The sequence below is a fragment of the Trachurus japonicus genome, chromosome 20 (assembly GCF_045865225.1).
Source record: "Trachurus japonicus isolate A0001 chromosome 20, Traja_1.0".
NCBI lineage: Eukaryota > Metazoa > Chordata > Actinopteri > Carangiformes > Carangidae > Trachurus > Trachurus japonicus.
The window spans coordinates 11580835-11603664 of record NC_140926.1 but is presented as its reverse complement, the minus strand read 5'-3'; the positions used below and the strand labels follow the sequence as shown (position 1 = coordinate 11603664).

At 40.7% G+C, this 22830-nt stretch overlaps 1 protein-coding gene across 1 annotated transcript; it reads left to right on the top strand.

Moving 5' to 3' along the window:
- Positions 1 to 1738: 1738 nt before the first annotated feature.
- Positions 1739 to 20854, top strand: ppp1r16a (protein phosphatase 1, regulatory subunit 16A). Its single transcript, XM_085762800.1, has 11 exons — positions 1739 to 1911; positions 13221 to 14286; positions 14809 to 14879; positions 15995 to 16140; positions 16524 to 16627; positions 16898 to 17022; positions 17368 to 17493; positions 17582 to 17657; positions 17814 to 17943; positions 18054 to 18216; positions 18936 to 20854. Exons 2-11 carry the CDS (start codon positions 14040 to 14042, stop codon positions 19473 to 19475), a joined length of 1728 nt encoding a protein of 575 aa, XP_085618926.1. The 5' UTR covers positions 1739 to 1911; positions 13221 to 14039; the 3' UTR covers positions 19476 to 20854.
- The last annotated feature ends 1976 nt before the right edge of the window (positions 20855 to 22830 follow it).

The window sequence follows — 22830 nt, the reverse complement described above, 5'->3', positions numbered from 1 at the left end:
AGTATCACTGCTTCATTATTGCAAGAGTAAATACTGTGACATTTTTCCTTCCAGAGGTCCCTGCTTCTTGCACACTCCCAACCCAATGTTATGGAGATGCTCACAGTGATGAAAAGTGACATTTAAAGTTATTATTATTATTCTCAGTGGCATGCACAGCTTTTTGGAAATTATACTGCTGCTGATTTTTTCAAATGTCATTTTTAAATGCTCTGAGCAGCATAAATTAATGGTTATCTATAAATACAGGCACATAAAACCAAAACATTGTGCACAAATTGGTCTAGACAGCTTAATACCACCAGACGAAAGTGAGAATATATACTTTTCACTTGTCACGATGACCTTTTGACTGACTCGCTTATTTTGTCATCATTAACAAGCTGCTCGGTCCTCATGACACTTTTGTTCATTTGTTTAATATCACATAGTGACATTTTATACGATCACTATCAATAATAATAATATACTTAATTTGTGTTGTGCTCTCATCAAACACAACAATGCATAGAAGCCTACATAAGGAAAACAAAATGAAAATACTAACCAAAATCTAAATGCAATATTAAAAAAGAATGAAATGAAATAATGAGAGGATAGACAATATAAAAGCATGATTTAGAAGATTAGTCTTAAGATGTTCATTAAAGGCTTGAAAAGAAATTATATCTAATGCAAATGAAAACACTACACGGGTAGCCTACTATCCTGAGGACCTGAGACGGTAACAGAAGCTCGTGGTCCCAAACTCTCTCTGCAGAGCTTCGCTGCTGTTTCTGCTCAGTCCACTGCAGAGGTCAGCAGATCACAGGATATCAGTAACTGTGATGCTGCTGGGAGCGCCTTGGATTCAGCAGCCAGTCAAACTATCAAGGATCAATAGTGTTACCCTGTTTGGTTGGTTGGCTTTTTTCTTTTTTCTTTAATTGATATTGAATCATGGGGACCTGATAGGAAAATGTGCTCAGGCTTATGCTGAATGCATTGTCAAGAGAGAGAGAGACATCCTGACAGCAAAATTACAGGCTATATTTTGTCAAACCAGATATGAACTCTGACACATAGCCTACATAGGTGTACATATAAACACTATTGCATGCATATAACTATTTGGCTTAATTTAAATAGATATGATTTAATGAATTTCAAATCATGCATTATTCTTCACTTAGCCTACCTCATGTCTGGCAATGCTGCATGTGGTAAAATCCAAAGTGCAGGTTTAAGATTTGAATTTATTTTGCATTTACTTTTTTTTTTCTTTTATTTATTTATCTACAAACATTATAAGCACTATGGCTACAGGGCTGGCCCTAGTTTTTTCCCCCCTGCTTTATTTACAAACAACAACACAGGCCCTAAAGCCTACACACAGATGAATACAGATAAGACAAGGCAAAAAGAGAGAGAGTTAGAGAGAGAGAGAAAACAAGTTATTCAATGATTATTTTGTAAAACCTACAAAGATCATACGTTTTAACAGCTTTTTTATTTTCACAATCACATATAGAGGAGATAGGCCGATATTGTTTATGCAGACAGTTCCAGAAAATGTGGCTTCTTTCCTGAAAATTTAGATTTGTGTATGTAAAATTTGTATAAAATAAATGAACAAATTAATCAAGTAAAAGTGGAAATTTACTTTATTATTTTATTTATTTTCTTATCAAAGTCTCTTATCAAATTCAGTGTAGAGCAGAGGTGTCCGGCCTTTGTCGCCCTCTAGTGGCGTCACAGCGGCGGGAGGAGAGCGCGCGCAGGTCTGGTTGTTATGGTGAAGCATTTCCCCGGAGAGCTGCGGAGCAGGAACAGAGAGGACCGCAGCAGCAGCAGCAGCAGCAGCTGATTCAGTTTCACACAGACCTGCACACACACACAGGAGCGACCGACCGCTGACAGTCGGCTCAACAGGTAAGATGTCACCTCGTTTGCTTTCTATCACTTTACTTACACCGACGCTTTTCGCTTTAACTCGGCTTGTTGTCAGACTTTAACCTGCCGCTGAGGAGGCGACATTAAGTCTAATTCACTTAAACAAGAAACGAGACTCACTCCGGTCGGTCCAGCCGCGCAACCGAGAAGTAAGCTAACCTTGAGGCTAAGGTGACGGGTTAGCAACGACATAACATCAACTTTTATCGCTGCTTCTTTCCATTTATTAACACTGCAGACTGAACCTGTTAGGATAAACTCGTTGGTGTTGGCTTTTTATCTGCTCCCGGGCACGATGAATGAACCCAGGTAGCTTAAATGAGCTGCTTACGTTTACCTGTCAGACTAGCCACCTGTTGAGCCCGTCTGCGGACCGCTAGGTAGGTTAGCTAATCGGCTGCTGCTCGGTTAATCCTTCACGGTGTGTGTGTGTGTGGTGTGTGGTGTGTGGGACAGGCGCTAACGCTTCCGTCGGTGGTGTGTGTGAAACTGTTTTATTGACTGATACAGTAGCTGGAACAAACTGGGGAAAGTGAATAGTTCACACACTCAAAGGGAAGTTCAGTGCTTGGACATTTACAGTAGGTATATGGGTCAATGACGTATAAGGATTTTCAACATGCCATTTTTAAAAAACAAAAAAAAAGAATATCTTTTGCAACTGTTCAAACAACAAGGATGTCGTGTATACAAAAAATAACGTTGAATTTTAAAATTTAGCAATTTTAGTGTTTTTTCATATAGATGAATCGCCCGTGGCCTTAAAAAATGTCATGTGGTGCGACCATAATTTATCTGAAAATTAATAAATTTTCTTAACATACTTAATAATTTTTTTTACAAATAGTCAGTAATATCAAGTACATAGAAACAAAGTGTTTGCATTTCATTTGAATTTTTGCAAATACTACTCTCATATTTTAGCTCTATAATGTCACAGTCGCTATATTAATTGTAGTTGACCGACTAATTTTTTCTTTAAATTGCATAATACTGATAAAAATGTTTTAAAAATACCTTTCACTTAAGCATATTTGTATCAGTTATTAATGTTTAAAGTTACAGAAATTAGTTATTTTAGTTTGTATTTTATTTAGGTATTGTTTATTATTGGTCGCCACCACATGATGTTTGGTCGCGCCAAATGACCTAAAGACATTGTATCATTAAAAATCTATTTAAAGCTACCAATAAATAATTAATTTCAAGCAAAATTTCATATTGAAACCATATTTTATTAATTAACCTTTCAAACATGAAAACAAACATTTCACATTTTTTTGACAAAAATCTAACCGTGTGTGTGCGCGTGTGTGTGCGTGGCCCAGGTCTTTTTTGAACTTTGCCCAATCTTGGCCCAGTCTTTGATCAGTCTTCGCCATGTGAACAACATGGATACAAACATTTCATTTCATAAACATTTTTTGACTTATTGATAAAAAATCTAACCGTGTGTTTTGTTTGTGTGTGTGTGTGTGCGTATGTGCCGCTAACCCCAGGCCTTTTTGAGCTTTGCCCAATCTTAGCCCAATCCTCGCATGAACAACGCAAACATTTCTTTTCTTTTCATTAAAGCAGAAGGAAGTGATTATATTTGTGTTAATATAAGTCTTAATTAGTTGTATCTTCCCGACAGCAATCACTTACATAGAGTGTTTGAACCGAAACACGGGTCTGTCAGTCCCTCTGCTCTGCTCTGAGCCGAGGAGAAAACATTTATCGCTTATCCTACAGTTTTTATCCAATGAGGAGAGAGAACGGCATGCAGGGGCTGTGTGTGCAGCCAAGGGACGCCGTGAATGTGGCGACGTAGGGACGAGGACTGTTATGGTGCGTTCAAGGCAACTCGTAACTCGTGTTTTTCCGACCTGTGAAGTCGTACCAGTTCGATCTGGTACGAGTTCACGGGTCAGAAGTTACGAGTGGCCGTTTATAGTGACTTTCACAGGTAAAACAGGTCGGAAAAAACACGAGTGGGTTGCCTGAATGCTACAAAGTCGTAAGTTGTGACCTGAAGCTGTAATTTACGTTTCAAAAGCCTGCCTGGAAACGCAGCATTAGCTCTAAAACGACCGGATCGCTTACTTCTGGCTTTAACATTTTTGATTTCATGATAAAATCTAACTGTTGTGTGTGTGCGCTGCTCAGAGCTACGCTACGGAGGCCTCATGGGATTCTTGGTTTCCCTCATCAAACTCATCAAATACACAATCCAACAACTCCACAACGCTCTGGTGGACGAGTTGTGAGCTGCACATTCACCACGCTATGAGATAATAACACAACGTTACCACACAGAGTTGTCTTTGTAGAGGGAAATTGTCCACGACAGGAACGTGCATCAGTGGTTTTTGCATGAATTTCCCTCTAACGTTGTGTTATTATCTCATAGTGTGGTGAATGTGCAAGGCCACAACTTGTCCACCAGAGCGTTGTGGAGTTGTTGTGATTGTGTATTTGATGAGTTTGATGAGGGAAACCAAGAAATCCCATGAGCCTCCGTAGCGTAGCTCTGAGCATCTTACGGCTCTGCTCCGCCGTTCTAAAAAGAAGCTTGCCCCAACAAATAAAGGTAACAAACCTACTGCTATGACTATAGGGATTTCATGACAATGGGCCAATTTGTTGAACTATCTCTCTACTATCCCTTTAACACATCTTTCTCTTCTCCCCTGGCAAGGTACTCTGCTCTTGCTGTGGGGTCAGAGTTGACACGCTGCCTGTGGCGAGCGCCTTTAACTTCGCTTGGCAGTGGCTCTGTCAAAATTAATTTAAAATGAGTTAAATAGGTTATAATATATTTATATTTTTGCTAATAACTGCATAAATACCCAAGTGAAATGGCATGCTTTTAATATTTTTTTTCTTATATTTTACTAAAATGAACTAACCATTATTTCTGCAATATTAGCAAATAACTCATGAAATATCAAAAAAATATTCAAAATAATACTAAAAAATTAAGTACTTAATGTTTATCAATCATCAATTCAATATAAAAAGCACAAATACTGCAATCTAGGTCATATATCTATGATGGAAAACAATCTGCAGTGGTCGCACCGCATGATAATTGGTCGCACCACATGACATTTTCAAGTTCGGTCAAATATTACTAAAACAAGATTAGCAACATAAACAAAGCTAGCTAGCTTTTCACAAAAGGACAATATGGAATTTATAATTAAAATAGATATTTGTGGAAAAAAACTTAAATTAATTGTTTTTTTTGAGTCATTCCACATGATATCCAAATGTGGCAACAACATTACAGCCGTTTAAAAAGGTTCTATTTTTTTTTTTAAATGAGAGAGCCACAAACCTTCTTTCTGCTTCCATAGCTCTATGACAAAATGGTGGGATGATACAACTCCCTGTCCTATGAGTTAAGATTTCACATAAAAGTTCCAATAGTGGTCATTTCTTGATGGTCGCACCACATGATATTTAATGAAATGGATATGAGCGGACAAAGTTTATTTGTATATTATGAAAGAAATATAACTGCAAAAGCTTTGCAATTTTGTACAGGAATACAAAACACTTTGTAAATTATGCCAAATAGGGCAGAAAATAAATTGTAATAGATTTACAATAATTTCAAATAAGTTTTCAAAACAGTAGTCAGGGCTGGACGGTCGCACCACATGATATTTTGACACTTTAAATTACAAAAAAATTAGAAATAACTCCTGATTTTTGAAAAGTTGAAGTGACTACATATATGGGAGACATACTACATATAGATTAGTATATTTTTGTACATTTAAACCTTTTTTTAACTTAAAAAAATACAGCCGGACAGAATATTTAGGCGTCACGTCATTGACCCATATCACATATATATATATATATATCACATCAGCTGGATGATAAGTGATAATGAACAGCTAGTGATATAAAGGCTGATACAGTTCACGTGTGACACTTTTATATCACAGGGTGCAGCTCATAGTTCAATGTCAAAGAGAGCCAGTGTGATCCAGTTCAGTAGCACCATAGTTAAATTAGTCTTTCTTTCCTTCTTTCATTGATTTTCCTCAACAACCATACTTGTAAATGCACTTGTATATCAATTCATTTGAACTATATTATAATAAGGTAGACTTTGGGACATCTGTAACATGATAGAGTTTATTATAGCAGGGAGTAATGAATATCAGATCATTACTTCAAGAGCTTGTTAACTGTAAGGACATGGACAGTAGGAAAACAGCCATGTATGGAGCCAGCAGAGAGCAGCCAGTCAGAGGTCAGATCGATCACTAACACATGGATATGACCGGATGGGCCCTCTTTGAAAGACCTGAACAAATTCTAAATTGATCATGAGTGGAAGAGAGGAGAAGATATCTGGAGAAGAAGAGAGCCAAAAGGTGAAGCGGTTTGTTGTGTTGTCCAAATAGGAGTATCACTGCTTCATTATTGCAAGAGTAAATAAATACTGTGACATTTTTCCTTCCAGAGGTGCCTGCAGTTTGTTGTGTTGTCCAAATAGGAGTATCACTGCTTCATTATTGCAAGAGTAAATAAATACTGTGACATTTTTCCTTCCAGAGGTGCCTGCAGTTTGTTGTGTTGTCCAAATAGGAGGTCTTGCTTCATGGAGCCTCTCACCGTCATAAAGTGGTGAAGGAAGTTCAGAAAAAGCCAAAGGAGAAACCTATATTGAGGCTTAATCCACCTGCGCTTTAGATGAAATCTCTCTTTCTACTCTTTCCATAACCTTCCTAACTCCTGTACAAGTAACCCCTACCTTCCCTAACTCTCTACTCTGCAGCATCACCCTTACCCTCTCTCCTTTCTCCCTCCTTTGCGGGTGTCACGGTGACTCACTTATTCCTGTGAATTTGCATGATCTCCCTTCATCTGTGTGGATTTTCCTCAGGTGCACCAGTTTCCTCCCTCACTCCAACAATGTGACGGGATCCCATAGAGAGACAAAATGAGGATATAGGCATTTAAATGTATTCCATTCAATCTTTAGTCATTAAATAGTACCTTATGAATACAGTTTTCTACTTTTATTTCCAGTAATTGGTACTGGTAAGTCCAATAAGCACACCGCAGACCCCCAGTATCTCCTGTTTGGATGTGTAAAAAGTTGTTAATTTATGACTTACACTGGAAATAGTTTCAGTCACTGATAAAGCAAAAATGTACGATTAACGCATGATGCACTGATGACCAAAATAATCACCAGGTGCAGCCACAGTCTTCAATAGGCATGCAGTTAGGTATTGTTGAGGTTTTTTTGACATAGTGTTTGTTTCCGATCTAACCGTTCTTTTCTGGACATGCTGTGGTTCACCAGCTGTTTGACTTTAACTCCACATACACTACTTATTAACTTAAACAAACTCACAGTCATGTTCTTGTCAAGCGAGCCTTGCCGGTCTTGCTTATACAGTGCGCATTGCTGCCTTTGGTCAAAGTACTTCTTGAAAAGCATCACCACGCAGTGTATGGTCAAATATTTGCTGGTTTCACAATTTAAACCAAGATTAGCTCGTATGGCTCCTTGATTCCTCCCAACAAGGCAGCACACACACACACACACACACACACTTACTCACACTGTCATGATAGCAAACTTAGGATCTAGATCCACGGTGCTTATGCTAGTGGACTGTAACCGTGCTAATAAGCAAAGAGGAGTGTGTCCTTGGTTGCAGCAATAGCAGGTTATCTCCAATGAAGAAGCGTGTTATTAGATAATGTAGAAAAGTATAGCCCTGACTCCTGACTACGCTGTGTAACATGGGGTAATCATTATTAAAAGATTTCTTAATCATCCCGATATATTTTCTTTCTTCGTGATAAGATAAATCCAACAGGTCAGATGACTCAAGCAGTTATTTAAAGGTCAAGCTGCATGTTCTAGCGTTTCGCTCTCCTTTACATTCCTTCTCTCTCTCCTCCCTTATTTTTCCGTCTTTTCTTACTGCCTGTATGTTTTAAATGTGTGAGATTCTGCGAGTGGATGTCACATACATCATCTCACCCCCGTGGGCAGCATTTAACGTTTCTTCATCACTGTTTTTCTCTCCGCCCCTGCAGCTGCATGACGTGACCCCACATCCTGCTTAGGAGGAGGAGCAAGTGGAGGAGTTGAGAGCCGAACTAGTCCGTCTGTCTCCTCCCCATCCTTCCTCTTCCTCCTCATGTTCTCCTCTATCTCCTTCGCATTCTTTCCTCCACATCTCTTGCCCTCTCTCAGTCCACATCCTGTCCTCCAGAAAAAGCTGCAACCCTTTGTCTTTTTGTCTATAAATATCTGAAAGAAATGGATGAATATTTATAAATCTGCCTCCAATATGTACTCTCTCTCTCTTTTTTTCTAACAGCCTCTGACTCTCTACCTACTCCTGCTGCTCTGTGGCATTACTGAGATTTCTGAGTGATTATATGGAGCAGCTCAAACCTTTACACATGACCAGACTTAATGTGTCCACCTCTTCTCAAGTAGATCCCCCTCCCTCCCTCACTCTATTTGTTGTCGTCATTATTATTCTGTCCTTCCTTCAAGGGCTGCGACTAATGTTCACTCTGCTCAGAAAAAATAGTAAAACATGCAACATTTTCCCAAAGTCCAACATCATGTTTTTAGTCCCACTAAGTAACACATTAATTAGAAACTCTTTCAGCTGCACTTCCTCCATAAGTTATTTTTACATCGCAGAGTGACAGATGAAAACAGCCGTCCTCGATGTTTGGCACGTAGCTTCGGTCATTTGGCATCGTTTCAGATAGCTCGCGGGATCGTTCCCGAATCATCAAGCTATATTGACTCAGCATTGTCTGTTGCAGTGAGCGGGAGAAGATCCTGCGGGTCACATCAAACAGTCCCACACAACAGCTGAGCAGTGTTGTTTCTATGATGGCAAAACCATTATTGCAGCACATGACACCGCCCGCTGTTTACCAATAGAGCCGGCTTTAAGGCTGAGTAGGAGTTTTTCCTGTGTGCTCTGTTGTGTTCTTGTAAGTTCACAGGCTTTTACACCTAGGTACCACCCACTTGATGAATGTATGAGCTTCTGTACGTGTGTGTATGTATGTGTGTGTGTGTGTGTGTGTGTGTGTTCATAGTAGTCTATTCATTCCAGCTGTTGAATGAAAGTTTATGTTCGTGACAGCCCTTCCTGTTAGGTCAGTAGGAGGAAAAAAAGTCTGGGGTCCACAAATGTCACATTGATGCACTCCTCTCCTAAACACACAATATTTAGTCTTACTTGTTGTTACTTCTAGAGTTTGTACAATATATGGGTGACCTCACCTCATCTTTTCCCGTCTGTCTGGTCTCTGCCTGACTCAGAGAATCACAAGGCTCTTACACAGTTTAGCCACCAACAAATTCCCCATTCCCCATTTGTACAGGGGCTTAATTTATAAGAGGAAAGATTAGCAAAGACTAGTGAAATGCTAGTTTAGGGCACTCTATCCACTGATAGAGCAGAGGTCTCTCAAAAGTCTGTTGTTCAGAGCTAAGGCTGCACTGAGGTAAGATCTCAATATCACATACAGCATATCACAATATTTTCCTTCATTTCATTGTTTTTTTTTACATTTAAGTATCAATTTTGTAACTACAGCTGGGTTTCAAGACCTTCTGACCAGTTTCCTATCGTGGCAAAGTGGGCTCAGGCTTGTCTCTGTGTTTGCTTTGTATCTGCTTGTTGAATATTTGGGACAAAATTAGCAGAGAAGAGGCTCTTGCTTTTCCTTAATGAGCAGCTGAGTCTGTGACAAGATGTTGAAAATAATGATAGTTGTGCTTGACACTGAGTTGTCTACTTTTAAACACAAATAAGCTACAGATATGTCCAGAAAGGCAATACATTATTTACCAGAAACTGTTGAACCCAGGGTTAGATTTAGTTCACTATCACCCCGTTCGGTGATGATGAGTGATGGTGAGCTGAGGCTGACTGAGCCCGTCAGACCAAGACCAAACAAACTCATGCTGAAGATTTTTTTCTTTTCCCTCTCACCACTCACTGCCTTTTTGTGAGATAAGATAATGAAAAATAAAGGGTACTTTATTGTTTCAATATACTTATATTGGTGTCATTCGCTCCCTAATTACAGTATGATAGAACAAGGCCATAGGAACATATTACTTAGAAACTCCTTTGGTGTGCGCATTATAACTTCCAATTCAATCCAGCTTTTAAAATATGAAAGTCAGAACATGAGTTTAACATTCAAAATTTATTTTTTGTGTACTCTAGATTGCTGATACTGCAATATGCTTGATTTACAAGGCTGTTATGTCAACCAGTTATGTGCTCTCAGCTATGTAAACATGACACATGCAAAATGGTCAATCTCCCCTTATCTGTTTACCCCCTCTTTTCACTGGCTCTATTGTAGGGCCAAGGAAGGATGAATCATTACTATACACACAGCTGAATGTGTTCATAAAATATTTGATACCACTTTAATGTTTGGAACGTGGATAGATTAGGGAAATATTGGATTTGTTTGGACACAGTCCATCACATCTGGGTGGAAGTGATGAAGTGCTGGGAATTTATGGTGGAGAGACAGACTGTACTGCAAAGCCTGGACTGTAGCACTCTGTGGACCTGACAGAAAATAAGTGAACTCGTTTGGACCTGTGTTCTTAATTGGACAAGAACAAGACACACGTCTTGTCTTGTTTTTTTTGTACCCGGATTTGCAATGAATGCTCCAAAATAAATATCACAGCATCTGAGCCTCAGCTCTGTTCTGCCGGTACACTGCACTGATTGGCTTTGGTGGAGATTTAAGTTGTCTGGATAGTTCTGGCAAAACGTCTAACTGCTGCTCCCGTATTTGTGCATGTTATGAGTGGGAGAGGGAGAGTTTCTGTTATTTTTTAAATTTGCATGTTGCATGTGTCAACATACTCAGTCATATTGAAGGAGATCTGTGATCGCAACATGGCTGATGGTACAGTACCATATCTGTTTCAGAGGCATGCCCTATACCTGTTTCTAATAGCACATGCCTCTTAATATTGGTATGTTTTCCAACTTCTGATCAAACAGCGGCACTTTGACGTTTATTGTTCTTGTTCATAGTTCATATTTCATATCTCATGTCAACTGCCTTTTCCTCACATTTTGTTATGAGTTAGACTAATTGTAATGACCCATGAAGAAACACTGGTTGTACTCAATATTGGCTTGTAACAGTTTACTCATTTTATCTACAAATAAGTAAAATCACATTCCACCAAAATACTAGAGCAGTTGTAGCAACATTGTCTCTCTATAATCTCCTCATATCTTTGTTAAAAGTAAGTTGGATTTCTCTTTGCCACTGTGAAACTGCACATACTATGTAAAGTAACATAAGGCCAGGACAGATCCTGCAGTCGGATGAGGCAGTGTTTTCTGGCTGAGGATGAGTTAGTAAACTGGTTTTATTGTCATGATCACGTGTCCAGATTTGTGCCAACAGAAAATGCAGAAGGAGACAAAGGGATTGACATTGTTTTGTCTGCTCAGTTAAAGGCCCACGCACTAATCTAGAGGCAGCTTAAACATAGATGTGGCTTTTTTACTGATGTTAACCATCTCATAAGAGGTGATTCCCAGTTCTCATTGAGAGGAACCTGTATGCAGAGGATGCTGAGTTAAAGTTATTATTTTTTAAAGTTTTCTTTGAGATGTGCTCAGTCATTGAATTGATGTTGAAAGGACATTGTTATGGCCTCTTCAGCAGAGTAAAGAAATTTGAATGTCCTCCATTCTTGTTTGCAAAAAAATAAATATTTTGGTGAAGCTCTGATCTGAACAAATCCAAAAAGCGCAGAGCAACAGACAGTTAAACAGCTGCTTTTTAACATGCTTAACATGCCAAATCAAGACTGTTTATGTCTAGGTCTGTGTATGAGCCCCTTTTTCACCCTCCCATTTGACTCATATGTCAAACAGCCTTATAAGAACGAGTTATGGAGATAAAAATGTGTTGCATTTGTGAGTCACACAGGGCTAATGTCTAAGATTTGGATTTTTATTTCACTGATCTTTCAGATTGTGCCTTGAATTATCCCACTAATACAGCAGTTAAGTTCCTGCTGGGATTTTCCCTCTTTCTTCAATCCTTTGACACTTTAAAGCCCCTTAAAATACCACAAACCCTTTCCCCTCTTTCATTTGTTAACTGTGGTTGACCAAGAACAGGTTGCTAAGACTGTACGGCCATAGCCTATACAATACATTTGTTTCCCTGACCTTTCAACATGAACATGGACTTTAGATACCTCGGCTTTTTTTTCCTGTAGGAGGAAGACAGGTTAGAGAGAGCCGCCTTGTGAATCACTGGTATGTCATAAAAAAAAAAAACATTAATCTCCCATGTCTCGTTCCTGGCCATCCCAAGCCCATGTTCCTGTTTGTATTGTCTGAATGAGTGATCTGTGTAGTGACCAGTCTGTGGGGGGAGTGCTGGCTTATTACCTCAGTCTAAGGAAATCCTTACATTGTAGCTCGTGACAAAGGGTGAGAGGTTAGGTTGACTAAAAATAGTAAAGTGGCACACTGAAGGAACAAACTGAGCGTAGTGTTGCCAAAGTAAGAAGCTGAAGGGTCTGTATATACATTTAATGAAGCCTTCTTTTCTTAAAAAATTACAAATAATGGCGGTTATGCTGTTGATACACAATATAATGCATAGTTTTATTTCTAATTACCATCCAGTGAGCTGATTTATGTCTTTTCAGGTAGTTGGCTTCTTGCTGCCGTGGCTCCGTGGCCTAGGACTACCGTCATGTCAGTCACTCTCTCTATCCCACTGAGTGCCTCTAGTTGACCTTCCTCTCAGCGCTCACAGGCCCAGGTCCTAAATAATAAATGAATCACCTGGAAAGAGCCAAGTGTGTGTGTGTGTGAGCCACGTAACTCAGCAGGAAAAGTTAACAAAAGGTGACGAGAGCGATCTCGCTGACCGGGGTTAGTAACTTGCACTGAAACATGTCGCATAGCAGCTATTTAACCGCTTTCCCGCAACATCATCACGTCAGCGTTGCCTTGTGCGTATGCCAGCGGTAGGAAAGTGTGTGTTGCGCTGCAGGGAGTGTCAATCATTAATGAAAAGCGTCCCACCATCTCAAGTTTCCTTCGGGAGAGGAGTGGGAGAGGAGGGAGTAGGGGGAAGGAGCTCAGGGGTTAAAGATAACAGGATTAGGAGAGCGGTGTGTGCAGTGTGCCTAGTACATTATACTGTTACACAGTACTCACATTTTCTCTCCCTGCCCTTTCTTCTTCTCCTCCGTCTGCTTTCTCTGCCCACAGTTGCAGACAGAAACAATGTCATTGAGCAACGCGCCACTAAAGCCAGCGTACACAACTTTCACATCTTGAAGACCTGCCAAACAGTGTGTCAACAACGATAAGTTGACTTTGGAGTCGTCTCCACTCACCACCAGGAGATATTTCAATGCTTCTTACTTTGTGACTCATTATTGCTTCAACTTAACTCTTTCCTTCCTTGTGGATTTATTGCTTATCACAACCACATTTTTCACCATGGATTGTCATAAACCCACTGCTGTTTTGGATCAAAGCCTCGGACACAAACACCACCTCTATGAGTAGCAGCTGAAGTGGAGCATCCAGCCCGGGCAATAGTTTGAAAATCTATCAAGCAACGTTTTCCCTCTTCGTCTCATCTACTCCGATTGGATCATTGGCCAAGTTGCAGTCGACATGGATGGGAGGACTGAAAGTTTGTTACAAACCTCAGCTTGGATGGATCTGGTTATGTTCTGGACATCGGTCGCTCGTCTTTTTTCTTTGGCAAGATAAACGCTGTGATCTAAAAGATGGGAAAGCTACATTGCAACAGTTTTATGTGTTGCCTAATCACCTGATGATACAAAATAAGTTGTTTTCACTCAACAGACAGTAGCTGCTCGCTTGAATATTTTTGGTTGTCATGAAAGGATATTTTCCTTGTTTTTGTGCTCTCCCCCAGGCCTGCTTGGCCTGACAGGAGGGCCTCTGTAAAGAGCACGCAGGAGGCATATGAGAAATTTGGACACCTTAAACTTTCATATCCTTGTGGATTAAGATAAAAACAAACAGGAACTGAGGCGCGAGAAGCGCATTGGCATGGCAGCCGATCACGGCGAGCTGCTGGCTGAGATGGCCACCGTCGGGCGTCTGAGCGCCACCGAGCGCCTGAAACACGCCCAGAAGCGCCGTGCACAGCAGCTCAAAGCTTGGATGCAGATGGAGAAGGATGCAGCACGAGGGTCAAGAGCCAAAGCGGATAAGAAGAAGGCACGCACCACCAAAGTGACATTCCCCCACGCCATCACTCTGCTGGATGCTGCTGCCCGTAACGATGTGGAAGAGGGTGAGTAGAAACTTGCATACACAGAAAATAGTTATGATTGAGAGACTAAAAAAAATATGTAGTGCTTTAAATCAGTCAAGCATATGAAGGAGCTAAAGACAGCCCTCCCACCTGGTGAAAGGTCTATGTTGAGTAACAGTCCCATTCTAATACTGTGACGCCTGCATTTGTTTTCTTTGTGCTTATAAGACAGCAGCATGGTTCTCAGTAAAAACTCACAATTAAAGGGAAGTTATTCATGCATAATTTACACTGAATACGTCACACTTTAATTGTAATAGGCCGGGGGGTTTGTTTTCAAAGACCTTATTCAGCCATGCGATCAACGCTAATTACAGTGGCAAATCTTTCATTGTTGCTCTACACACACCCTAACTTGGTGTCATTTGTTATATCTATTTATAGCAGACAGATACGTGCAAAGTGTTGTAACGTTTATGTGGGAAAGGACTCTGCCCGGGTGGCCAGTCATTATGTCGTGTGTGTATGTTCAATGTGTGTGTGTGATTTTGCTTCCTCTAGTGAGAGAGCTGCTCAACACTGGAGTCAGCCCAGATCTGGTCAACGAGGATGGACTGACCGCCCTACACCAGGTACATAAACACACAGTCGTTGGAGTCACCAGTGGAGTGACGAGAACATGATCCTTCACCGGCGGCTACCCACCTGCAATGCAAACAACGCTAACTCTAGTTACCTTGACTAACTTTGGGATTAATTGTGAACATCACTTTTACAGGCTCAAAATCTTTGTGACCTCAATTTGAGTCCATAAAACTTAAGCATCTGGTAATAATCTCATAATTGCTGCAAATTCAGGAGCATGTTTGGTCGTCATATCCAAAATTACCAGCAGCCCACATCTTCTAAACACATTCCACATGTAGACCACATGCAGTACACACTATCTCCAGCATTTAGACCATTAGATGAACTTCCTGATCTTCGTGCACAGGTACACACTCCCATATGTTCATCACTTTTTATAAGCACAACAAGATATTGCTCACAGAGTTTTGCACTCTGTGGCTCCCCTTAACAAAGCAGGTGACCTTTTGTGCAGCGTGTGTTTATGTTGTGTGCGGTCAGCGTTGTAGCTTTGTACTCACTAAGTACTGTTTGCCTTTGTTTTGTCTGAACTTGAACTTATCTAAAGTCGGTTGACACAACCCCCACTCATTCATTCCCACCGTTTATAGAGAGGTAGGAGGGTAGGAGGTTGGAATAGTGAGGACAACTCGCATTCCTTCCCCGAACAGTCACATTCAGAAGAAACCATCATAAGATTCCTGTGTTTGGGACTTTGAAACACACAAATCTAAAATTAAACTGCAACCTTTGTAATTTTCACTGTTCTTGTTCTGCTCTTTGTGTTGTTTATTTCTCTACCTAAGTCACCGCATACACATTCAACTACAGACTCGTGAGTGGGATATTTGTGAGCACAGGGAACTCTTTATAAAAGCTGTTGACTCTGCTCTTCCCTTTGGAAAACTTGATGTTTACACAGCAGAGGGCTGGGCGTTGCATGCAAATTTTGTTCTTTTACACAAGCTGCTATATTAGTGGTCGTAAATAATGATTCATAGATTTCTCTCTGTGCATGCAGTGTATGTTTTCCATATGTTCCTGTGCCTGATTAGTCATTTCTTTGTGCTTAACTGTATATACATTTACATACATATCTACAACTGCCCTCTCTTCTCAGTGCTGCATTGATGACTTTGTGGAGATAGTGCAGTGCCTGCTGGACGCTGGTGCCTCAGTGAATGCTTGTGATAGTGAGTTATGGACACCTCTGCACGCTGCTGCCACCTGTGGACACACTGGTCTGGTGCAACTCCTTATTCAGGCGTGAGTTTGGCCATGTCTTAACTTTTTTTTTTTTTTTTTTTTGCACCTTTCTTCACACAGGAAGTTTTGCCTACTGTCATTTTAGTGATAATAATATTGTAGATAAGATGACATTATGAACTTCAACAACTGTCAACTGCCACTGTCAATAATTGCTCAAGCCCTTCATTCGTTGATTTTATTTTCTAAACCAAGGTATAAACAGACAGAATACCATGGATAGGCAATCTTGTTTACATAAACAATGCAAATGTGGCTGTGCAACACTTTGCAAGTGCATGAATATTCCTGATGGGCTTTGTACAGAAGGGTGTGTCACTGTCTAGTGCTCTAATCCTCTTGTTTGTTTGTTTTTTTACCTATTTGTGTATGCATGCTTCTAGTGGGGCTGACCTGCTGGCGGTCAATGCAGATGGCAACATGCCCTACGACCTCTGTGAGGATGAGGCCACGCTCGAGCTGCTGGAGATGGTTATGGCTGAGCAGGGTCAGTGAGTTCATGAGTTCAGTTTCTCTTAAAATACAGGTGTTATGAGTAACTGTAGGTGACAAAGGCTCAAAGGTTGATTTAACTCTCATCAGGATGTGGGTTTCAAATAAACATTAAACACATATAATAAAAAATATTGTGGAGATGTCAAATAAGTAAAGTTTCTATTACAGCAAAAGGTGCATAAATGTCTTTATTCTAAACTGTTATCTGTGAGCTAACTGCTATCTTTGTTTTTTTCCCCGGTGTGTGTTTTTGTGTGTGTAGGGATAACTCAGGACCGTATAGATGAATGCAGAGGGGCTAAGGAGACGGCCATGCTAGCGGACATCCAGGCTCTGCTTCAGAGCAAAGCAGACTTAAACACTCAGGACGATAATGGAGCAACTCTGGTGAGACGGTGGGACACGGGCAGATAGAGACAACAATTTTTAGCTGCTTACGCAATGTGGTGTAATTAAGATGTAGCAGCTTAGGGACTTTAACTGTGTGGTATTGGCATGCATTCACAGAAAATATAAAAGCATTTGGAATAAGAATACAATAATTCAACAGAAGTTAGCGAAAACAGAACCAAAAACACAAAAGGTCTGAAAATCATTCAAAATGTCTAAATGGAAAACGGCCTTGTTTGGATTGTGGTTTGTTTTTTCTTATGTCTAGCGGTGTAAAATACATTCCATGGCTGACATGTCATTTTAATATTGTGTGTTCTCTGTGTTGCACTTCTCTCCCAGCTCCATATAGCATCTGCTAATGGCTACATATCTGTGGCAGAGCTGTTGCTAGAGAACAGGGCTCAGGTGGAGGTGAAGGACTCTGATGGCTGGACACCGTTACATGCTGCCTCCTGCTGGGGACAAGTAAGTGCTGCAGACGAACCAAAACATGGGGACCTACTACTACTCTGACTGACCTATAATAGTATAGTTTTGTGTATTTATTCCTTAGATTCAAATGGTGGAGCTGCTGGTGGCCCATGGAGCCAGTCTAAACACAAAGTCTATCCTGGAGGAGACACCTCTGGGTGAGACTAGAAAGTCTTTTTGGTCCTCTGTCTTCATAGCAAAACAATGTCAATGATAAAACCTTCTACCTTTTGAGGAACACTTAATTACCAAACAAGAGAAACCAATACCCTTTTGCTGAAATGTCTAACCTTTGCTGCCACTGGCATTTCCAGATGTGTGTATGGATGAGGATATGAGAGCCAAACTTATGGACCTAAAGCACAAACATGATGCCATCATGAAGAGCCAGGACCGGCAGAAGGGCACACTGCAAAGACGAGCCTCTAGCACCGGCAGCAGAGGGTAAGAGTGGAGATCAGCAAATGATTAAAAAAAGAAAAAACCGAATAGTGCTCATAAAGGTGGAGGAATTTTGTTTTTCATGGTTTTCCATCTCTTTTCTGTCCAAACAGTAAGGTTGTGCGTCGCGTCAGCGTGAATGAGCGTTCCAGTCTGTACCGGCGGGAGCACCACAAAGAGGCCATGGTGTGGCAGGAGAGAGGCCGACAGCCCGAGCCACAGGACGACGATGAGGACAGACAGACAGACAATGAGCTACACCACCATGCCACCATGGTGAGTGAGAATAGCCTTGATGACCTTTTGAAGGAAATGTGTTACATTATTAAAGGTATTGTTCAACATTTTGGCAAATTGGCCCATTGCCATAATCCCTAGTTTTAGGAGTAGGTTCGTTACCTTTAATTGTCGGTGCAAGCTATTTTTAGAACGGCAGAGCAGAGCCGTGAGCTGCTCAGAGCTACGCTACGGAGGCTAATGGGATTTCTTAGTCTAGTCTCATCAAACTCATCAAATACACAATGCAATAACTTCAAAACGCTCTGGTGAACAAGTTGTGACCTGCACATTCACCACGCTATGAGATAATAACAGAACATTACGAGACTGAGTTGTTTTCGAGGCAAATGCAGAGACTGCTTACCGAAAAACTGCCTCCAACGGGAACACACATCAGCTGTTTTGCATGAATTTACCTCTAAAACGACTGTCTCGCAACGTTCTATTATTATCTCATAGCGTGGTAAATGTGCAGGTCACAACTTGTCCACAAGAGTGTTTTGGAGTTGTTGGATTGTGTATTTGATGAGTTTGATGAGGGAAACCAAGAAATCCCATTAGCCTCTGTAGTAGCGTAGCACTGAGCAGCTCGTGGCTCTGCTCCGCCAAAATGTTGAACTATCCCTTTAATAGTTTAGTCACGTTTTTTGAAAGTGTAGTCTGTAGAGTGTAGTCTGATCAAACTACAAGTTTTGAATTGAAATGTGATGTTTCAGGCTTCTGGTGGTACAGCGTCATCACGTTTAGGAGAGCCAGAGGCTGCAGACAGGAAAATAATGTCCAGCCTTGGGAATGGAGGGACGTCTGTTTCCCTGGCCGCCTCTGTGCCTGGAGAGCTGTGGAGCGGCGGAGGCCTCATGGACCGCAGCGCCTCCTACCAGCTCAGCCCCGCTTCTGGAGCTGAGTTGGGGTCCGTGTCTACAGACGGCGAGGGGGGAGACAGTATGACTCGAGAGAAATCGCACCAAACGCTGGCTGACCTGAAACGCCAGCGGGCAGCTGCCAAGCTCAACAAATACCCTGCACCTCCGCCACCCCTGCCCCCTCCCACAGAGGAGGAGCCTTCAGTTGCAGTAATTGAGGTTACGACTACTCAGGCCCAGCCGGAGCTCCAAATGACGCCCAGCACGGAGCAGGTAGCCTCCCCGAGCCAGGTGTATTTCACCCCAGCCAGCGGAGATCCTCCACTGCTGAAGCTCCGAGCCCCTGAGGAGGAGCAGTCTACCAACAAGGAGCCCTGCTGTGGACTCATGTAGACACACTCAGACATACACAGACATGCTGCCTACAGAGTAGAGGAGAAGGCATGAAACACTCCAAAGTGGCAAATACATTTCAAAACTGAAACATTTGAAATGATTCTTTGAAGACTGAAAATTAAGGCCACATGCCAATGAGCGTTTGATCTACACTGCATTTCACATAACTTAAAGTGCAATCGATGTGCTTATTCTCTCTTTGCTTATCTTTCATTATACACTGCACAATTTGTACTTGAGGTCCCACCATTCCCTGAAGCTCTGTCTCACTCGGAGGCTTCCTGATCTGATGAATGTATGTGGGACTAGAGGGGTCCATCTAGTGACTGGAAAGAGAACTACAAGTTTCAGTGTTGCAACCACAAGCAATCTGCTTTGCTGGGGTTTTTTCAATGCCGATATAACTGCTCAAGTAGATTAAATGACGAGCCTTAGAATCACAGGAAAGATGAGTTATCCACATAAATCTGAATGAAATTTGAACTGATTTAAATTAAGAATGAGTGAATGAAGTTAAAGCTCTGTTTTCTTTACTGAGTGACTGAATTGAAGGGTACGTTATTAGTATTTGCATATACATTTACATTATCAAGCAAGAGGTTTTTTGTGGTTGGGAGATTGATTGGTTATGATAGTTACAGTATACAATATAATCTGAATTTACATTTTTCTTGCTTGATTTTTTTTTCTTGGACTGAAAATGTACTGGATAGTTCCTTTTTGTTGCTTTTCCAGTGAACAAGAAAACCCAAATTTCAACACATGTAACTGTGCAATTTGTAAATTAAATATTCTCTCTCTCCATTTCTATTTTTCTACCCTCTGAACAGAATCACATTATTTATTCTATCTGATACTGAATATGGCTGAAGGTGTACAGTTGTTGTACCTTTTTAAAGATAAATATAAATATAAAAATATATGAGAAATTCAAGCGTGAGGGCAAAATATTTTTGTGTTTTCAGAAATATTGAAGAGATGGTAGACAGTAAACTGGTTGTGATAATCTTTCAAAGGTTGGTGCCTTGTGTAGGTGGCAGATGATTTGATATAGGATTGCAATACTTGCACAAAGTCCCACATCTTAATTTGGTGAGCAGTGGGATGAAATGGCTTACGATGACTCCAATTTGATGTACTGTCAGTGCACTCCAGTATCTGTATTACATTTCAGTTTTGTTAGTGATTTTTACTGAGCCCTGTTTAGAAAAACAAAAACATAAAGATGTTTTTAAAAATGATGGTTTTTGTATTTTTCTTTCTGAATGCAAGTGGTCTTCCTCAGTGAATTTGGACATGACTGTTTACATCTAGTTATTGTTTGAAGAGATCGAACTTTGATGAATATTTTGCAATGAAGCATTGTATTTTGACTTTATGTGTTTGTTTTTGGATATTTCTCTACATTGCAGTGAGGGAAGCTCATACAGACCTGTGTTGGGAGCCTGACCAGAGTGAGTACTTTGTTTTTACATGAGGTTGGTGAAGATGTCTTCCCCTTGTGGTAAAAATGAGCTGTTGCACATTTTACTTACTTAACCCCCATGCCTTTTCTTCTCTATGTCACACTCCCTCACTGTAAGCACATCTCTAATATCACGGTACGTCCTGACCCAACTGCCAGGACAGCACATGATCCACATAGGAAACAGTTCAGAAGTCATAAGTTGGCCAGTATCACGGTTGTAACACTGCCTGCATTCCTGTTTCAGGTTATTAAAACATCACAAGTTGTAGACCTGCTTTTACAAATCGTGTTTTAATGGTCTTCCACAGCACACTCTTACATGAACACAGATCATGACCCTGCCCAGGTCAAGTTGTATGTGGCCTTCGTAACAGTTGCGTTAAAAATGGAACCTATTTATGTTCTGGGTGCGAGCCAAGTTGCCACGCCTAACAAGATGTTGGTTGTACAACATCTTCAAATGTATATAATAGGGAGCAGTTTTTAAGTATTTACGCCGATGTTTCTTTTAAAATTAGATTTGATATAGGCTAAATGGAACAGACTGTGTTGTGTGATGCTGCCAAAACACACTGCATGACACTGATGTCAGCAGGGCATCACATGCTTGTATATGAACTGTTTTAGTTTGGGGTATCAAATGTCTTTCCTAAGGTCCTCTCCAAGACGTCTAGGAGGGTTTCTATCTTACACACTATGTCCTTAACACAAACAGACGGCTACATTTTCTTTGGCCCGTCTCAACAAAACACATGCAAAGGATTAATTTTCTGTTTCAACATTATCTTCTTTTTCATCATATTCTTTTCTCTCACATCAACTTGTCTCTCCGCATTCCCAACTCGACAGGCGGCTCTTCTTGAGTAATATGTTTCCCATTCCTCTTACCAGATGCACAGTGACCCTCCCTATAAGCACAGAGGCTGCTGTGACATATTCTTAAACAAACAGTACAACGCAGGAGAATGTGGAGGTGTCGTCTGTTCACTGTTGATGCCTGGCTCTCCCCACACCTACATGCTAAAACTGTTTCTCAGGCATTTTTTGGTCTGTTTCTCCTTCCCTTAACCTAAACCAGTTGTCTTGGAAACCCCCGCCTAATTCTTAACCCCAAACACAGTGGGGTTAGAGGTTAAGAGGGTTTGAAGGAAAAGCAGATGATTTCACCAGAGGATTTGTGTTTATTTTATGCCAACCCAATATTATTTAGAGGAAATGTTGATCAACCTTCCTAATTAAGTGTTTTCCCTCAAAAACCTCCTTGTCCGTAATGCGTGGCACATGATAGATTAACAAAAACACATTGGCCATGTTCCTTATAAGACCATGCACACAAGCTGTGCAGAGGTCTGTTGTACGATAAGACGCCTTTATCTCACAAAACCCTACATCTGTTCATTTACACATGACGGCCTTCTACAGAAGCAAACAAGCATCACATTAGGGCTGGAAAGGAGAGTACTGCAACTCCATTTACTCACTTATTTGTTTTTACCTGAGGTGGTTCACTTCATGTAGAAGTGGACACACAGTTACACATCAACTACACACATTTCACCATAGCATAAAATGTAGCTTCTTGGCATATTCCAGCTTTTTGTTTTGTTCTTATCCCTGCAGCTTTGCTGTTTTGATTCACTCTCACCGCTCCTTCAACCTTGTTTCCACAAGGACAAAGTTAGCAGCTACGTCATGAACTATTTTTTACTTAATATAGTGTTAAACAACAACAACAAACCATTTCAATTTATTGCTATTATATGCTGGAGGTGTAAATTAGCTGCCATATTCGGAATATCAATTTATAATATTTATGTCACTGTTGTTACAGCTTGTTACACCACTCCCAAGATATAAGATAACTCTAAAAATACCACTTTAATT